Source organism: Solea senegalensis, linkage group LG4, assembly GCF_019176455.1.
Source record: "Solea senegalensis isolate Sse05_10M linkage group LG4, IFAPA_SoseM_1, whole genome shotgun sequence".
Lineage (NCBI taxonomy): Eukaryota > Metazoa > Chordata > Actinopteri > Pleuronectiformes > Soleidae > Solea > Solea senegalensis.
The window spans coordinates 8,703,619-8,723,654 of record NC_058024.1 but is presented as its reverse complement, the minus strand read 5'-3'; the positions used below and the strand labels follow the sequence as shown (position 1 = coordinate 8,723,654).

Genomic DNA, 20,036 nt, shown 5'->3' with positions numbered 1-20,036 from the left:
TGATTTATTCAACCATTTGTGTTTTGTTTTCATACCATTACAATAGACAAAATACAAATAAAAAGCAACATGAAAAATTCCACTGACAAAGAAAAACATTTTAACAAAAATGAAAATAAAGTCAAGTACTCATTAACTTAAAGGGATAGTTTGAGTTTTGTAAAGTGTGGTTGGGGAAGTGAAGTCTCTGAAAACATGGCTGCCAGCAGGTACAGAATAAAAAACAAATTTAGCCACTTAACAAATGCTTGCATACATCCGAGTTTATTGATATCTCAGTGTTTACTGCTTTATTTTATTGTTACACTGGAAACATAAGTTTGTAAACTGTTCACTACCGCACACTAAACACTATTGAGAAAATCTGTGTTTATAAAGACACAGCAGCAGCTGGTCCACTTTCTGCCCATTCATTAAGTTTGAACAAACACCTAAGTCACAAGATAACACATTAAAAATTACTGATGGAGGAAGCAGTGGATTGAAAACCGCCAGTGTGGACTGATGTTGAATTGTTGATATTCTCCATAGACTTTGGTGTGGAAGAGTTGGCAGTTTACAAAGTGACCCGAACTTCAGTTTCCAGTCAAAAAACGGTTGCCTAGCCCAGAGAAAAAGCAGGAAACCTAGTCTTAAGATATCATAGACTTAAGCAAGAGTGAATTGCAAGTGAACCCTTTGTTAAGTGGCTTAAATTTCTTTTTCATTGTGTCCCTGCTGGCAGTCATGTTTTCACTGAAATGGCAGCAGACTTAAGTCTTAATGTGTTAATACCTCATACAGCACTTATAAAAACCCCTGAACTATTCCTTTAAAAGTTACTAACCACTGATCACTAGCTTTTAGTTTTTACGTGACAAAAAACAAAACACTGCAGAGACAATTCTACTCAAATGATGTCCCCTTGCAGTTAACTGTCTGCAGCTGTTCACTGACCATGTCAAATCTGTCATAGTCTGTGTCTGGGAAACATTTTCTATATTTTCAACATATTTAAAAAAACAGACAAACTGTTGCTCCCTCTAGCCATCCAGTAGCTTCAGGATGCTTTCCCTCTCCTTCAGAGCTTTCCACGCCTGGTCCTTCTCCTTTTTGGTTGGAGTGCGCTTCTTCTGCCTGGCGGCCATGAGTCGGCGAAATCCCTCCATCACCTCGTTGTCGGACACTCGGACTCTCTGCCGCAGCTCCTGCTTACGCATCTCCTCTTTTGCCAACCTGCCAAACACCAGCAAATCAGTAGAGGTCGACCAATAACGAGGTTTCTTTTTTAATGACCAATAAACAATGAAATACTGGTACCACACTTTTACGTGCATGGCAATGATTCATCAATTACTAAATTAATTGTCAAAATAATGATAATTGATTTATTTGACGGTGACTCAAAATCTTCAGCTTCTTAAATGTGAATATTTTCTGGTTTATTTGCTTCATATGACAAAGAAATGTTTTTTTTGGATAATCATCATTTCCAGGTTTGAGGGACGCCAATCAAGATTTTTCCTCAGTTTCTGACCTTTTTTGGACCAAATGATTAATTGATTGTGAAAATAATTGTTAGTTGCGTCACAGCCCGTGATCTCACCTGAGCAGCTCCTGTTTGCGAGCTCTGTTGTGAGCACTCAAGGCTTTGAGTTCAGCTTGTCGCTTCTGTAATTCTGCCAGGACCTCGTCTTCCGAGTCTCCTCCTGGTCCTGGTCTCTCCTCAGAATCCAGCAGACCCTGGGCGACCAGCTCCTCTTTGATCCGTGCCTCCAGAGAACGCGTGTGAGGAACACTGGACAGAAACAAGGACCAGGGATTTGTGATAGAACGCACTTAAAACACCAGGGCATGTGTTTTTCTACATTTGTAAGTTTTAAAACATACAAACAGAAGCCAGTGAGTCTCAGTCTTTGAGTCTTTGAAAGTTTCTGATGATTCATAAATTCACAAGCTGTGGCATAAATACCTAAAGGCTTTTCCTTGGCTTCGAGGAGACGTTCCAGCACCATCGTTAGCATCTCTGCCTGCAATGTCTGGTATAGGAGAATCCTCCATGGGAGAAATAATGTTCTCCTGAGAAAAAACAATGAATGGAATACAATTAGTCACACTTTAATGTTTTTATATTTTAATGATAATTTGAGTGCAAAAACTGGATAATAAAATGAGGAGTCTGACCTCTACAAGAGCCTGGAGCAGACGTTGTGTGAGAGGACCAAAGGGACAGCCGTCCTCTGGGGATTCATTCTGAGACTCAGACTTTTTCAGCAGTGAGTCCACATCTATAGGAAACGGTGGTAAAGTGAAAGGCCAGGCTTTTTTGAAGAGTGATGCCTGAGGTACTGACACATAACATACACACGGAAACTCATTCTTAATGAAAACAAGGCTGACAGCAGGACAAGAAGAAAACTTGTTAGCCACTTAACAAAAGGCTCACCCCATAAAATTGACACCTGTTTAAGTCTATGATATCTTAAAACTATGTTGTCCACTTTATTTATCCATTTCACAGCCTTGATGACTGGAAAGTTTGTGTCACTTTCTAAACCGTTTACTCACAGCACCAAATTCCATTGAGGAAATTTTGCATCATGGTACAGAGGAGTTGTTGATCCCCTTGCTGCCTTCACCAGTAAGTATACATGTGTAATTATTTTGTGACTTCAATGTCACCATCCCTGGACAATCCCTTAGATATATACATGTAGGTGTAGGTAGTACAAAATTACAAGGTGATACTAAGAGAAAATGAGCCAATACTTCAGGTTACTGCACTCTTCTCCCACCTTTAGCATCCAGCTCAGATAGCGGTCCTCCCATGAGGCTCTTCTTCTTGTCACTGGCTCGCGCTCCTTCTCTCTGCTCCTCTAAAAGATCCTCTTGAGCCCATCGCTGAGAGTAATGTTTACCCAGTGCTGGAATCTATAATTAAATCAGACAGGACCTAAGCTCAGCTCTCTTTATCGTGATTAAAACAGTGAATTTTTTGGTTAGTGCCTCAGTTAAGGTACAAGAAAAAGACTTACTTTGAAATACTCAGCTTCATCATCCGGGGGTTTCAGAAGCTCCTCTAGCAATCGTACTTCTTCATTTGTTATATCTGCACAATATGGCTCAACTGATGCCCAGAATCTAAGGATATGGAAAGTTAGAATAACAATGCAAAAACATCATGTCAGAAAAAAGATATAATAGTCCATCTCTTAAAGTACATGTCATGATATAAAAACTGTCAGCGAGCTTTATCAACAGTTTAACCATTCACTTGAGAGTATCTGCACCTGCTCCTACACTGCTGCCTTTGGTTTGCAGAGATTATCCTCTCAACTATTTTGTTTAATCTCCCATAAATGACTGTGTGTCATCCTTTCATTTTCTTTTTTTAAACAAAGATTCACTGCATTATTTGCAGGACCAACAGATGTGTGGTCCATACTGAAGTGTTCTGCCATTTAGGCGAATACCAGAATAGGGATGGGCTTGAATATTCAATAATTTGGATGATTATAAAAAGTCAGTTAAAAAGGTACAAAACGATGATTGCATTTATAAAAAACAAACCTTTCCACTACAATGATTACCTAATTTGTGGCACATCTGTTATCACAAAGTGGCAGCAAACATTTGGTTAATGGACTTCATGTTTGTTTGAAGAAGTGATGACATTTAAGAGGGTCTTTGAATGCATCTTGTTTTAGCTCAACATGCTGTGAACCCTGCATTACTTTCACAAGATCTTATGTTCTACAGTTTAGAACATTGTATTTCCTGCCTGAAAATAACCTGACTAATAATTTGGAGAAAATCCTGACTTAAAACAACTGTGTGAAACAATAAGAAGCAGAATGCGCTGACCTGTTTGGAGCATCATTTTTAGGAGTGCGGGGAATGTCTTGTGGGTCGTCTGTAAACTCATATTCTTGGACTTTAGCCTGCAGGTTTTTGGATTTGGGTCTGCCAGGGCCTGGACTTGGTCCATGACTGCCTTTACCATCCAACTTTGGTTTCTTTGGTTTGTGGCGAGATGTGGCAGCAGGATCCGGGTCTTTCCCCATCTTCAGAAAGCGTTTATCTCCCTTCTTGTCCTGCCAGTCTGTAAGGATCTGAAACACAGCAAAGGTTGGACTCAACACGAGCATGTAGTGGATGAAATCTACAAAGAGGCACTTCCTAAAATCTGTGACACCACATAAAACAAGTCAATCTGTGTCCAACCTGTCTCTGCTCCTCTAGGGCTCGGAGACGGCGGCTGGCAGAGGACAGCAGTGTCTCCAGCTCCAGCTGCAGCGTGTCCAGCTCCTCGATGCCGATGCCATCATCCTCTGAGCGGCCCAGCACAGCAGTGTAGCGCGGGCACACTTTGACATGTTCGACGGGCTTGAAGTCATAGTATTTGAGCGGGGGACAGTCCTTCAGCTCACTCATGATGCTGTGAGACTGAGAACTGGCTCTACCTGGACGAACTGATAGAAAACAGTCCGGTTAACATCAGGAGGTAATGACTCCAGGACTTCAATGTGACTCAATTGGGACTTGGATGTTGGAGATAGTTTTTTTTAATTTTTATACACTCAAATAATTTTGCAGAAGATATTGACAGCTACAGTAATACCTTAACATTATACAATTTCATGTGTGGACAACGACTTTTTAGGCAACTTAGACTGAAACTCAGATTTCAACTCTGACTTTTCTCGGGTGACTTGAACACTAGTACTAGGGACTCATCAAGTTCTCTGACTTTTCTTTGGAGAATCTGTGGACTACATACTCAACTTGAATCCAAACACTAATGACTTAAGACTAACTTGGACTTTTCTACATTGGGGACAACATAGAGGACTCTGGAATTGATTGGGACTTGAACTGGACGGCAACTTTTATTAGGTGACTCAAATTCTAACACTAGGGAGTCAGGACTCAACGTGGACTGGATACTCTACTCATAGGCAAACACCAGGGACTCAGGACTGTAACTGTTCTTAGGTAACATGGACTGAGACGCTAAGGACGTAGGACGCAACTCAGATTGTTTAGACTTGGGACCCGATTCTGTCTTGTCTTAGGTGAGCCGAAATCTAACACTGAGGAATTAGCTTTGATCCAAATAAATAGCGACTCAAGACTTAAATTAACCGTTTCAAACTGGCATGAACTCAGACTCAGACCGTAGGGACTCGGGGCCCAATTTTTTCGTAATGACTCACAACTCAATTGAGACTGGAACAGTTGTGACCCGGGACTCAACTTGGACTCGCCTACAACACAGCAGTGAACAGCTGCGGCTCTTCCTCTCCGTTTACCTGAATCTCTCCATCACGTACATAAACACGCACGCACGCGCAACCTCACACACGTACACGAGCGTATGCTTCACCGAGAACGAGCACGCTGGGCCCAAACTGTCCAAATGACGTTTACACGTCAAAACCGGCCGTTAATATTCCAAGGTTTTACACACACACACTTAAAACACTATATTTGTATAGCTTCAAGAGTCGAAACGTTCAAACTTAATGCATAAATACGTATCTTTGAATGTTTAAGCGCAACGCTATTTACCGTCAGTGCGTGGCGGCCATGATGGAAAAAACCATTGTGACGAGAGAAGGGGTGTGCAATAACGTGAAGTACAATTAACCCTATTATCCACACGGTAAGAAATCGGATAACTAAATAACAAATGACAACATAAAATTTGAAGGGATATACGAATAAAACCAACAGTGAAACAAACATAAACGATAGTGGATACGTAATTTAACACGAGAGTAGCATCGCCGGAACAAACCATATTGTATCAGGGCGCAACGGATTCGGCCTGGATTCGTAATTCAGCATTTTAATTGTTTTATGTGTATATAAAACTGATGGTTTTATGTCTAATATTCTATAACAAACAGCAAAACATTAAAATGATTCGTAAAACGACAGCCACTGAGCAATGTGTGTCTCCTGTTCACGGCAGAGAATGGACGCATCCTAGGGTATGCTCGTTTTAAAAAACAGTCTCTCCACCCGGGCGGCGTTACAATAACTTCAAAGAGCAAGTGTTCACGGTTAGAGGGAAACCCCGCCCCCTTAAAGGAGGAGTCAAATCAAAAGCGAGCACTCCCCAACGATACTCGACTGTGTACGATTTACGGAAGCGGAGTCCCAGGCGTGGCTGAGGAACTTCCGTCTTTGACAGCAGAAAAATGGTAAGTCTGCTTCACCAAACACATATTTTATCTTTTATTTCATTATTCGGCTGTTTTCAAATGTCAACTATTGCTCCGTATAAGACGGGTTTAGCTGGCTAGCTGAATTTTTGTCAGGGAAAGGCTTTTGTGGTTGGCTGCAGTGCGATAAGATTGACGGGCATCCTTCATAGGGTTTGCACGAACTAAACTGATTGAGTTGTGATCGCTGTCTTTTCCTCTCCGCTCGTTCTACCTCGTTATTTTGACTGTTTGCCCTTCAGAAACATGTGTAGCTTTGACGTAATAAGCAGAGAGATATTTATTAGGTCAGTTATTTGTATGAGCTGCAGTCTCAGTCAGATAAAAGCCTCCTGTCCATTAAGATTTATTCAATCAAAACAGTGTGTGACATATGTTAGTTTCCATTTGCAGTAAATACTTCCTTACCTTATTTTATTATTATTATTATTATTTACTAAAAACAACTTAAAAATAAAGTTAGCATCGGGGTGTTAGTGGGTTCAGGTTGTGCTGCAACATCGAATGACTAATTTACCATTTTGACGAGCGATTAATCAGTTAATGTAAATGTTTATGTAATCTGTTTTATTTGTTCTCTGTGTAATATTAGGGCTGCAACGATTGTTTTCATAATTGATTAATATGACGTTTTTCTCGATTAATCAAGTACTTGTTTGGTTACTTGCAATGTTATCAAAATGTTGCGTTCAATAATATAAATTTGCCACGATTACCTAATTCGGGGCTTGCTGTTTAACATGATGGAGGATGAAAACTTTGAGATACGAGTTGTTAAAAGTAATACAACTTTATTAACTTATAACAGCAAGTTTGAGGTATACTCTACATGCATCAACAAGGTGTAACTTATTATATTCTGCCATAAAGATATTTTTAGCCTGATCTAACCAACCTCTAACACTGTCTCTGTCTGCATTTTCACCCATGTTGATCTCGTTGTTGTTGTCCTCAGACAGCGACTCTGCGTCCCTACCTAAACGCCGTGAGGGCCACACTACAGGCCGCCCTCTGCCTCGAGAACTTCTCCTCGCAGGTGGTGGAGCGTCACAACAAGCCGGAGGTGGAGGTCAGGTATGTTCGATAACATGTGATTGGAGACGAGGCAGCATCAGATGGCTCTGCTTTGTCCTGTTTTTTTTTTTTTACCCTTGAGCTGTTTGAAGATCATCTGCTGCTGTCACACAAGTGAAGACATGTGCAAACATGCATAAGAAAATCCAGGAGGAATGAACTTACACACGCACGGGCAAGGCTGTAAAATGAGCCCCTCAGGGACGAGCTGTGGCCTGTTTGCATGTAGTCATTATAAACTCAAATGATCTATAGGTGTGTTTCCATCAGTGCATTCAAACACCTGGATGGAAACACATGAAATTAAAAAAGAGAGTCTTGAAATGTTGAATTAATATTTTCTATAATAATGAATTGAAGCAACAAACAAAACGCGACTGTTTCTGCCTGATTGGTACTAGAAACCTGACGTATTTGTGAACTGTAACCCCAAAGACAAACCGTTCGGATCAGGACCACATATCAAAGGTTATTTTATTTACATCATCAAGTTATGTTGTGTTATCCTTCTATTTTGACCCAGAATTTGGTGCCACCCACTGCTTATCCCTGATTAACTCCCAATATTGTCTTTAACTGAAACTTTGATGTGTACTGGAAACACATTATTTGAAAACAAAGAAGATACGAACTGTATGTTTTATACATAACGGTGGGATGTTTCTGTGATTACAGAAGCAGTAAGGAGCTCCTGCTGCAGCCTGTGGTGATCAGCCGCAATGACAAGGAGAAGGTTCTTATTGAAGGATCCATTAACTCTGTCAGAGTCAGCATCGCTGTCAAACAGGTAAAAGAAAATCCGGGAGGATTTTGGTGCTTTATCTGCTTTGAGTAACGGCTATTGTTTTTCTTGTGTCAGAAATCAGGGCAGCAGATGGCTATGTATGATGTAAAGAAGATATATACAGCATATACTGTATATTTGGCCCATTGTGTTTGGCTTTTTCCCCCTTTTAAAAAATAGAACAGTAAAATGATAAAAAAAATATAAAATTACATTGAACAAAACCGGCCTGTGCAGAGACAATAATTGGCCGATGTTAATTATTAAAAAATGGCAAAAATCGGCCTGATTTTATAGTTCGACCTCTATGAGCTCGTATTTGCCAAGTATCCCTCACAGTCAAAAGCCTGAGTCTATAATTTGTTATTTGTTGAATTCTACCTCACCTTCTGATAGCCATCCATAAATAAAGTTGACCAGGAAAAGAAATAATAAAATCCACTATAATAAGGTTGCAGTAGTAGTAGTTACACTTATAGCAAATAAAATAAAAATTGTTGTATAAATCAGTCCTGGAACCAAGTTTTCAAACTTTTTCCCAGGCTGATGAGATCGAGAAGATCCTTTGCCACAAGTTCATGCGCTTCATGATGATGAGAGCTGAGAACTTCTTCATTCTGAGGAGGAAACCAGTCGAGGTAAGAGATGGTGTAGAGTGACACAAGAGGAATTGATACAGTTCAGAGGAAGAAAATAAATAAAATGAGGAACACTGTCAAGTCTTTAAATGGCTATTGAAATCAGAAGTTCAGTTAAAATTTAGAGCAGGGCTGCAACGATTCATTGATTAAAATATTACTAAATGAATTAGTATTTTCATATTTGTGTGTAAAGAATAATGGATTTTCTGCTTCTAAAATGTGAATATTTTCTTTGCTCCATGCAACAAAAACATTTTTCTTGTCACAAACTCAAGAGATAATCATTTTGTTTGTTGGGCAAAACAAGACATTTGAAAACATCATTCCCAGATTATGGGAAACATTTTCTCACATTTTATGGACCAAACAAATTGTCGAGAAAATAATCTACTGATTTATCGATTATGAAAATACTTGATTAGTTTCAAGCCTAGTTAAGAATTCAGAGGTTCTGTTTAAAAAAAAAAACTTCAATATTTTTTGTGAAATATGATAACTGACCGTGTGCGAGTGAGAAAGAAAAATGAGAAAAGCATTGTGCTGTTTTTAACTTTCCATCTGATCGATCAGTTAACATGTTATTATAGCTAAAAAGGATATAATCTTGTAACACAAGATAAAATAATTAGGTTTTCGCTGTCTGTTTTTGTGATTGATGTAACCAAAATTGCCAGATTTTGCTGTTGAATGATGAAACAACCTCTGTCGTCACGGTGATTCCTCCTGTAGAAAACTACCGAGTTGAGCAAAAGTAGCTGTAATTAGTTGAATTTGCATTCATTTGTTGCAATAGCAACATCACAAACTGGAACAGAGATTTTAAAACCAAGCACTGAAATGATTTATTTCACAAAGAAGAAAGTGTAAGTTTCCCTTTTTTTTTTTTATGTCAATCTAAAAGTTAGTTTGAAATTAAAATCTCCAACATTTACTTTTCATTTTTCTAATCATGTCATGTGAAGCTATTGCTCTTATTTATTTTCTTTCAAAATGTTCCCTCGTCTAAAATAACTACAGTGAACTTTCCTGTAATTACTGAAGTATTTGTCGGATTTCTGTCTCGCTCACTTGTGTCTGGCTGATTTCAGGGTTACGATATTAGCTTCTTGATCACCAACTTCCACACGGAGCAGATGTACAAACACAAGCTGGTGGACTTTGTCATTCACTTCATGGAAGAGATCGACAAGGAGATCAGCGAGATGAAACTGTCCGTCAACGCCCGCGCCCGTATTGTCGCTGAGGAATTCCTGAAGAACGTAAGACTTAAAAATAAGAAATGTTAGACTTAATAGAGATATTTTAGTTTCCATATCAGTTCTGCTTGGTTATGAAATCAGTCACTGTCTGTCACTGATTTATTGCTGCAAATTGTACAAACTTTAAAGCTGTAATTTAAAAACACTAAACATTAATACACTTTTCATTTAATATAATACAGTCGTAAAGGATAATTGAAACTCAAACCTTAAAAACCAAGTTGAGAACATGCAGCCAAAAAGTGCCTCAGACTGTTTGATGTAATTGCCAATGTCTCCAGCAGAGGGTGCTGTGAGCACAGATTGGCCTCTTTGCTCATCAAAAGAAAACAACAGTGATCGGAAAAATCTCAACATCTGAAAAGAGGCGTGTGGCAATTTCTGGGTCTACACCATAAATGACAAAGTAACGGACAAATTTGCAGTCTCTGCTGTTAGCTTAACTGTTAGCATATGGTAAGAGTGTCTTTGTCCATGGCGTCCACTTTCATTGATTTGAAGCACGCTCTGCATCTGGACAAGTGATTGTCTTGGGATCTTTGTCAAAGTCAGTTTTTGTCATTTTTCTTTGGTGAGACAGACATCTTAGAATTTTCATATCCCAGGCATCATGTTGTCATTTGCTCTCTTGCTTAACGTTACTCGCTCATTGTTCTGCATGGAATCTCGCATCAACAGCAGGGAGAGACAGTGAACAATGTCCACAACACCGCTAGTAATTAGGACTCGGAGCGTTTGTCCTGCGTAGGCCTAGTCTACATACCTCAAGCAATGCAGGGCATGAAACAGTAGGTGGCGTCGTAACAAACAAGGGAGACATTAACCTAAATATCAACTTAACTTCTTTCTTGCACAAAATTCAAACACTTGCAATGACCCATGTCTATTTAGGGCGATTTTCAAAAACGTTCAAGGGCTTGCAAGGATTTCAAGGACCCATGGGAACCCTGCTCTGACACTGTTAAATTAGGCTAACAAACACATCAGAAATGCACAATAATTCTGTGCTGCTTTCTCCACAGTTCTGAAGACAGAGTTTGTCTGAACTTACACCGCTCCAAAGGCCAATCAGCATAAGATGACAAGGACGAAAGGAGTGAACAGCCAATCAGTGAGGACACGAGAGGATCGTGACCAATCCGGTGATGACACCCATGTCACACGTCCCCAGTGTTTCCCTGTATTCACGAATATCAATGACTGTATATAATGAAATGTTTACCAGTTTCATTTGCAGCCACGTAGAACAAATCCCCAGACAAAGGCGGGTCCTTAAAGTATTAATCAAGTTAATATCCGTGAATACAGGGACGAGGAGGACGTGCTGTCGCAAACATAACGGCCAGGTTTTTTTTTTGTATTTTTGTCTGATTGTTCTGTTGCTGTTGTTTCAAAGTAAAATCTGGTTTCTCTCTTCAAGATTTAAAAGTCGACCGTTTTAAGAGTCTGCAAAGACGCGACTAGAACTCATGTATGAAAATAATCAAAGATAATAAAAGTCATTTGTTTTATACCCTTTTGTTGTTGTTCTTTGAACGCACTCCGTCCTGAGTGAGCGTTCTGCAGCCTTTACTATAAAAGGACTTGTTCTGCTCTTGAGTTTTTAGTCCGCACTTTGTGACTGTTTCACCTCAGACACAGTTGTTATTTCAGCTGTGAGGAAGAGGAAGTCAGTGCAGCACAGACCACTTTTATCACTTTTACCAGTTTATCTGTAAGTTTGCCCTTCTGTTGGCAACTTCCCGTTTACAGTTTTTGATCATTCAATCTGAATTTTTTGTGATGACTCATTACATTTTTGGTAAGAATCAACTGATTTGTTTTTATATAGCACTTTTCTAGTCTTGATGAACACCTTACACTACAGTTTTGCCATTCACCCATTCACACAGCACATTTGTTCTATTCCCGTTCACACACTGCAAGCACAGCGGTCAGGAGCAACGTGGGGTTCAGTGGAGCCGGGAATTGAACCTTGGAGTTGAAAAATGACTCGTTCTACCACCAAACTACTGCATTTTAAAGACATCTGCGTCACTTAAATTGGGCAAAAGTGTAAACAAAATTGATCTTGACAAAATTTAGTTTCTTTTTCCAGGATCAGACACTCTACATGCATCAGATTACAGATGTATTTTAGATGTATTATTTAAATGTAACTGTAAGTATTTTGTAAAGGTAAAGTTTCATAGAGATCCAGAAAGTCTTGTGGATCAAAGAGTGGTTCAAAATGTAAAACACAGGTGACAAAGTTTTAGAAATGCTGAGGCTAATTTAAGTACACGACTAAAGAAAGATGGATAGATTGATAGATGCAAAAATGTTACATATTATATCTTTAAACTCACAATAGCAGAGACTGGTAAAGCACATGACGTCAGTAAGAGGAGATCAAATGTGTTTGACTAATGAAAATGTTTTAACAAACTTTTATGGACCAAACAACCCATTTACGTGAAAAATCAGTTATTAATGATAATAACTGAAAAGCTGAAGTATCAGAGGGCAAAAAATGAGGATGATGGGTGGTGTATAAAAATAACACATCTTTATTTGATTGGTGATATGACGCTGATTTTTGATATCCTGATGCAGCTTAGTGAGGCTGATGTTACACGTCTGTGTTCACAATCATTTACATATAACACTTAACTTATTGAAGAAAATATACTAAAAATGACCCCAGTCTCTCCCTTCATTCATTAATTCACCAACTTCAATAAAAACTTCTCTTCGTAGTGTTGTTTTCTGAGTAGATCTGTACACAAATTGCACATTTTCACTGACAACGACTACGGAGACATGTCTAAGGCGTAGTTACATAACGGGAGCACATGTGAATAATACTTAATAATACTTTATACTCAAGCTACTTTGAGTGGTTATTATACTGCAGCGCAATAAATACACACATATGAGACATGCATCTGCTGTGGCTAACCACTCGCCCTCTGTGAAAAACAACTCAGGTTTGGTACCAAAAGTAGTACTAAATATATAAATATTATTTTTGAAATTCAATAGAACAAACCAGAAACTTCCCTGACAAAGAACCACACACCAAACAACAGCAATGGCTAAATTAATAATAGATTACTAAAGGGTAACTACATATAAATAAATGTTCACAGGCACAGAACTTTTAATGGTACCAACTAGGACTGCAACTAATAATTACTATTATATGGAGCAAAGAAAACAGAAAATACCCACATTTAAGAAGCTGAGAAATTTGAAAACTATTGGGAAAAAAAACCCACTCAAAGTGATTAATCAATTATAAAAGCTGATCATAGCTGATGATTAATTTAGTAACAGGTTAATAACCGATTAATCGAACAACTGTTGCAGCCCTGGTACCAACCGAATTATGTCAGTACTATCTTGGCCAAATTCCGGTATCTTCCGTGCATACATTCAAATTGAGAAGTTTTTACTTATTTTTAACACGTTAAACTACATAAATGTACTACAAAGTGGTGAATTTAAGGTACCTGTAAGAATTCAATGGGGTCAAACTTTGGAATAATTGTTTAGAAAACATTAGTACACTATACTAGCTTGAAAACTGTATAAAAATAATTTAACCTATTCAAATTGTATTTAATAAAAATATGTAAAAACTAGGACACAAGCTTTATTTATTTGTTGTTGCCGCTGTCATGTTTTTGTAAAAAATCAGCTATCATTCTTTTTTTGGTTCACCAGTGAGAATTCACCACTTCCTTTGTATCGTTATATTAATTTGGCCATTAAAAATGATTCTAAATAAATAAATATCACATCAAACGTGTATGCTACACAACCCTATTAGGATCACAACACATAAACACAAAACACAGATTTGACTCTCAGGCTCCTTTAAAGCTCCAATGTGTAACATTTAGAGACTTAATAAACATGTTTTCAATAAAAATTGTCTCGTTTTTGTAGCTTTAGAATAAGCCTTTGGAAAAAATTTACTTTTTTTACAGAGTGTGGCGTTTTGTGTTTTTGAAGCAGAAGCTTGCTGCGCAAAACTAAGAATAACGACATCCTTTTTAGTACGTGGAGGCCACCGTAGCTCCCCGACACACTGGGGAAAGGGAGGGTGAGTGAGTTCTCTGTCTGTGTGCAGTCTCACCATTTGATGTCACTATTTCTTACACACTGGACCTTTAAATTCCTCATGAAAAAGAAGACGGACATAAGGCAGGAAGTGCGGTGAAGGTGTTTAAGCACAAGGAGGAAGAAGAAGAACATCAATCAGACAATCACCACTGTGAGCAGGCTGTGACTATTGGAAAGGGGAGAAAGAAATAAACCACAAGGGGGCAGTGTGTGTCCAACTGTCTGCAGTGGACTCCTCCAGCAGCCTGTCAGAGGTGAGGAGGGACTGTCTGCAGCGCGTCTTCTGTCGTACGATGGACGTTCACGTTCTGGAGAAAAGAAGACAACAGTGTCAAATCATACACACACATACATATAAATATGTATGCAAACTTGTTTTTATGTCTGAGTGAGGACACATCATTAACAAAATGCATTCCATAGTCCCTTTCCCTGATCCTAACCTAAACCCAATTCTAACCATAAAACCAAAAAAGCTCTTTAAAGTTGTGGGGCCCAGACAAAATGTCCCCACAAGGTCAAAATGTCCCCATAAGTATAGGTTTGCACGTTTTGGACCTCACACACACACACACACACACACACACATAAAATGTGTGTCAAATGCTCAACACACACTGTGTCACATGTCATTTCTACGACCACTTTCCACACATTGATTTTTCCCACCTACATTGTGACCACAGTCGATTATCCTCGGCTATTGTTCCGTTTCGATATGACTAGGCGTCTTTTATATTCGCTGACACGTGCTCCCCATATCTGTATATGATAAGAGTCTGTGGCAGTAAATGTAGTAAAACATCAGCATGTGTGTTTACAGGTCCAGTGTGCAACATTTGCAAGGGTTTATTAATCAGTGTATAACCACTCGGTGACACCACGATACAATATTATCATGATAAATAAGTCGCAATTTAAGTTATGGTACGATATCGTCAAGATATTTAAGTCAGGATATGATATAATCACGATGCCATATCACGACCTCTAAGTCACGATCAGTATCGCGATGTTTAAGTCACTATACGATAACATCATAACATGTAAGTCACGATATTATCACGATATAGCGATATACTGAGTATTTGCGAAATCAAACATTGCGATAAACTCACACAACTGCAGCTCTCGTAGCACTTGGCACCACAGTGGACTGAAACATCAGTGGATTTTTTTATGCTAATCCACAGAAGGTTTAATGTTTATTTCTAATATCAGTTAATAAATAAAATGCTATAAAAATCCGACAACTGTCTCCAATGCAATATAAAATCGGCACACAAAATATCGCAATATTTCACTGAATTTCAGACAGCATCTGAGTTTCACATTAACCCATTACTTTACGAAGGCCGCCATCTTGTGCAACTGTGTTTCTACAGCAGCGAGTGTGTGCTTCGAAGAGGAAGCTTACAACACAAATGCTACACACACGCCACTGTAGTTTTCTGATGCATGAAGTGAGTGGAGGAATCCACTGATGACAATCTACAGTCTCACTGTTAAATATCACTGATTTCATTCTTGTGCTAATGTTGCTTACATTTACGACAGAGATCCTGTTTATTTACAAAAAGATGATTTTATGCTTTTTGAAATGGCAGAAGTGTACATGTTGTCATCATGCTTAGATCAGGCTGATGAATGCCAGTACTTTTTTTCACCCATTCAGTGGAGTCTTTGCATGTGAATGAAAGGGTGAAAATAGTGAGGACTCTGTACACTTACACAGAAATGATGGGAAGGAAACGACGAGTCTCGTTTACTCTCCACGAGTGAGAAACATCGTCTAGACTTAATTTTGCCAGTGATTCTCAAACTTTTTATACCAAGTACCACCTGAGAAAATACTCAGCTCTCAAACTAACACCATTACCACCAACCTTAAAATACAGTGGTGTAAACACAAGACTCTTCACAGGAGGCAGATTTATTCCCAGTAAGATCATTTGCACCCTCATCATCCTCCTCTTCCTCACATATACTTCACACACTGGTACAGTGACATTAGATTAAGATGAAGCGAGAGGTAAGGTGACTCTAATTACCAGTGGTGGCTGAAATACACAAACCACATACTTGAGTAAAAGTTGGGATACTAAAATAATACTCCAGTAAAGGTGAAAGTACCCCATTTAAACATCAACAAGAGTAAAAAGTACAAAAGTACTTGGCTTCAAAAGTAGAATTTGATATAATATGGTTCCAATGTCCCACTATGTCCTTCATACCAACACTCATACTGCCCTGTTAAGTCATTTACGGGGAAAAAAGACTAAGACCGCTCTTGTTCATTTGCCTGACACTGAAATCTGTTGAAATCATCATCATAAGCACAAAACAGTAAACAGAAACCACATGGTTAAGAATGAAGAGGATGGCAAATTCTTTAAAGAGGATATTGTTTGCTTAAAAATTAACTTGTTCAAATAGTTTGCTCAAATATGGCCATGGATGTTCTATTTCAGTGTCTGGTCTGGTGTTTATGTAGTGGAGTCAAAAGTAAGGTATTTCACCTCAAAATGTAGTAGAGTCAAAGTATAAAGTCTCACCAATTAATGATACTCAAGTGAAGTACAGATATGCTCAAAAGTTCCTCAAGCTCAAGGAAGCTCACGTACCACTAGTGGCACACGTACCAGTTTGAAAGAGCTTTAATGGCAAACTACGTAAAATGAGGCACGAGAAAAGTGTGGAAGGGGGGAAACGTGAAATGTTTGAGTGGAGTTTATTTAGAAACATTAAACAGGAAAAATATCGTTTTGAATCTGTTCATTGACGTGAAACGTCCTCCAAGAAGCCTTTACATTGTTGAGCAAACAAAACAAAGAAAAGGTGTGTTCCTATGTCCACAACCATCATTACACAACCTACAAAGAAACTGGAATAGAGAAAATGTCCTAAGGAAAAAAACAAAACCCCAGAGTGGTTTAGTGTGTACAACTCCGTTTTTGTGCAAAATGTGTAAAACTAAGGCTACAGTCAAGACTACGTTTTCATTTTAAAAACAGCGTTTTCAAATAAAAACTGATCTGCATCCACGTGTTATCAGAAGTAATCTGTGTCCACACATGAATGTATGTATATTGGTTATTAATCGTATAATTGTCCAATGGCTCATGTCACAGGCGTCAAACGTGGCAGGTGACTAAGGGCACCGGTTTGTGCAGTACGGACTTTGTTTGGATGACAAATTCAAGAGCTATTGTAATATTGTAATGCTACATATATATTGCTAAAAGAGCCGCTGCCGCTGTCCCACACACAAACACGTTTTTATATCTTCGTGAGGACATAATGGTTTTTACGGTTCTCACAAAGATATAAAAAGTACACACACACCTCTTCAAAAAATGAAACATTCACTACATCATTAGTCATGTGATCATTCACAGTATGCAGGAAGCGAGACATCGCTGTTAAAAGGAAGCGGAGCGCTGACGTAGCTTTGCGTAGACAGGAGAAAAACTTCTCCATTTGAAAGCCTGCTGTGCTTTATATTGTCCATTTTCCACTAAACGGGAACATCATTTACAACATTTCAAACATGTTCTATTGAAGAAGAGCTGAAACTAGAGATAGAGACCATTAAACTCCTAAGAAAAATATTTTTGTTGTTTTACGTTGTATAAAGGAAGTGAAAATATTCAATCAAATGAAGTTCCTTTTCCAACCTCACGTGGCTACTGAAAATAATGGTGCTTTCTGGTTGACTTTGCTGCGCAAACTATAGGCTGGACAGTGTGGACAGCAAGCGTGTCCAAAGCAAAATATCACGGTTTTTAAAATAAAAATGTAGTGGTGGAAGTTGTGGCCTCATGTTCTCTGACTTCTAACAGAAATAAAGAGATGAGACACTGATAATAATTAACATAGAAACTACATATAAACCAATCGTTCAAGAAAAATAAAAAGGTGATGGGAGTTTTCATTCTTTCACAGTTCCCTTTACAAAAAAAAATTTAAATAAAAATCTGATCTCCATACATTCTCCTGAAAATGAGAGAATGTGCACGACACAAGATCTGCGTCATGGGATTCAAGATTCTTCAGTTAGAAACTGGATTCCAGTCAGTTTGCAAACATCATCACATTTTAAAATATAAGTGGAGGACAAACAGGAGACAGTTCTGAGTGTAGCAGGTTCATTGTGTGTCAGTGGGGGGGACGGGGGGTTCAGAGTGTGAGTAATGAAAGGTAAATGAGGGTGGGAGGGAGGGAGGGCAGGGCTGGGAGGCATTGCCTCATTGGTGAGCTGGCACTGTTAGCAAAGCCTCCTCTGACATCCGCGACACGTCTACGTTCTGTTTGTAAAAAGCACAAAAAATAGGGGGAGGGATCAAAAACACATGGGAGACCACACAATCCACACAAATGAAGCCAAAGACGCCATCAACATCACAGTTTTAATACGCTTTTTTCCCCCTCACATGGTTGACATTTTTAACCATTTACAGCAGTGTGGTGTGTTTTCGGTCTGACATGAGGGCTTGGGTATTGCATAGTGGGCCTTTAACCCATCATTAATTGTCATTATTTATTACATATGCAACATTTTGTGTGTGTGTGTGTGTGTGTGAGGTTATACCCACCTCTGGTCTTTCTCTGTGCGTGTTGACAGCCTCCACGTTTAAGCAGATGGATTCCACTTTACAGCCTGAGCCCAAACAAAGTTAAGAACATTAGTTCAGTAAACAAACGAGTGCACAGTACTGAGAAGGGACGAGCCGATATGACACATAGGGTGTGTCCACACCTAACAATCTGTTTCATTCAGGGTTCCCACGCCTATGGTGACACCAAATTCAAGGACGTTTTTGAGGAATGTGGAGCACAACTTATAAGAGCTGCTTCATCCAAGTGATTGTCCTTGGGATCCTGGTCAAAGTTTTGTCTTTGTCATTTTCTTTGGTGAGACAGAAATCCTGGAATTTTCATTTGCATCACATCATTTTTTCCGTCTTGCTTAACGTTACTCGCTCATTGTTGTGCTTGGAATCTCACACCATCGGGGGGGAGAGAGAGAGAGTGTCCAAATTGGGCTGCAACTAATGATTATTTTCTTAATCGATTAATCTGTCGTCCTTGTTCACAATTAAACGTTTGGTCCATAAAATATCAGAAAACGTTAATAATGTTGATCAGTGTTTGTCAAACCTGGAAATGATGATGTTCTTGAATGTCTTGTTATGTCCACAAACCAAAATAATTAACTTTTGTTAATTTGTTAACTCTTTATTATGTGGAGCAAAGAAATTAATATATACACATTTAAGAAGCTGAAACCATCAATCAAAATTTTGTTTTAATAATGAAACATTCGATGATCAAAATAGTTGACGATTAATCGAGTCATTGTTTCAGCTCTAGGCATGAAACAGTAGGTGGCGTTGTAACAAACAAGGTAGACATTAACCTAAATATCAAGTTAACGTCTTTCTTGTACAAAATCCAAGCACTTTCAATGACCCATGTCTACTTAGGGCAATCTTCACAAACTCCGAAACATTTTTTTTAAAATTCATAAACTTTCAAGGATTTTATGGGAACCCTGTATAAATTCAATATCTTGTATAATTTTTTAACCTGGTTTGGTTTACGTTTAAGTCAAAACGCAAATGCACTATAAATTGTCAACCAAAGTCATGTGATCAGGTCAGATGCTGTATGTAGACTGCTGGTTAAAGTTCATCTACCCAGGTGCTCTGAAGAGCTCCCTGAATTCAGCAGAGAAAACTGGGAGAAGACGCACTAAAAAAAGTTGGAACAGAGTCAGAGGACTATCCTTCATGTCTCCAACTTGCAGAGTTTCGATTTAACTGCACTAAACCAGGCTGGTGTTAACGCACCCTCATTATCACTGGATTGGATATCGGAAAGATAGAAGAGTAAAATCTGATTCAATATAAAAATCCTGTACATGACATGACTCACTGTAAACAGACGGTAAAATGTA

At 38.7% G+C, this 20,036-nt stretch overlaps 3 protein-coding genes across 7 annotated transcripts in view; 1 reads left to right on the top strand and 2 right to left on the bottom strand.

Moving 5' to 3' along the window:
- Nucleotides 1-245: 245 nt before the first annotated feature.
- On the bottom strand, nucleotides 246-5,687 carry tada3l (transcriptional adaptor 3 (NGG1 homolog, yeast)-like). Of its 2 annotated transcripts, none has more exons than XM_044023959.1 (9): nucleotides 5,551-5,687; nucleotides 4,204-4,451; nucleotides 3,844-4,091; nucleotides 3,015-3,120; nucleotides 2,775-2,910; nucleotides 2,164-2,327; nucleotides 1,952-2,058; nucleotides 1,586-1,777; nucleotides 246-1,215 (listed from the first exon to the last, which is right to left on the bottom strand). In XM_044023959.1, exons 2-9 carry the CDS (start codon nucleotides 4,411-4,413, stop codon nucleotides 1,023-1,025), a joined length of 1,356 nt encoding a protein of 451 aa, XP_043879894.1. In that variant the 5' UTR covers nucleotides 4,414-4,451; nucleotides 5,551-5,687; the 3' UTR covers nucleotides 246-1,022. The 2 variants fall into 2 exon arrangements, with proteins under 2 accessions (XP_043879894.1, XP_043879895.1); XM_044023960.1 differs by having other exon boundaries at nucleotides 2,164-2,267; nucleotides 5,551-5,682.
- Nucleotides 5,688-6,105: 418 nt separating this feature from the next.
- Nucleotides 6,106-11,480, top strand: LOC122768170 (actin-related protein 2/3 complex subunit 4). Its single transcript, XM_044023961.1, has 6 exons — nucleotides 6,106-6,188; nucleotides 7,165-7,283; nucleotides 7,959-8,070; nucleotides 8,610-8,705; nucleotides 9,797-9,967; nucleotides 10,990-11,480. Exons 1-6 carry the CDS (start codon nucleotides 6,186-6,188, stop codon nucleotides 10,993-10,995), a joined length of 507 nt encoding a protein of 168 aa, XP_043879896.1. The 5' UTR covers nucleotides 6,106-6,185; the 3' UTR covers nucleotides 10,996-11,480.
- A 2,444-nt stretch (nucleotides 11,481-13,924) lies between these two features.
- Nucleotides 13,925-20,036, bottom strand: part of LOC122768320 (6-phosphofructo-2-kinase/fructose-2,6-bisphosphatase 4-like) — a 20,275-nt gene continuing 14,163 nt past the window's right edge. For 2 of the 4 annotated variants that reach the window (XM_044024235.1, XM_044024233.1), the window contains exons 13-14: nucleotides 18,673-18,737; nucleotides 13,925-14,385 (exon numbers count right to left, since the gene is read on the bottom strand). In XM_044024235.1, coding sequence (XP_043880170.1) covers nucleotides 14,326-14,385; nucleotides 18,673-18,737 — 125 coding nt within the window. In that variant the 3' untranslated portion in view covers nucleotides 13,925-14,325. Of the gene's footprint in view, nucleotides 14,386-16,792; nucleotides 18,385-18,672; nucleotides 18,738-20,036 lie in introns of those variants that run through there. The other 2 variants (XM_044024234.1, XM_044024236.1) reach the window with 1 other exon arrangement.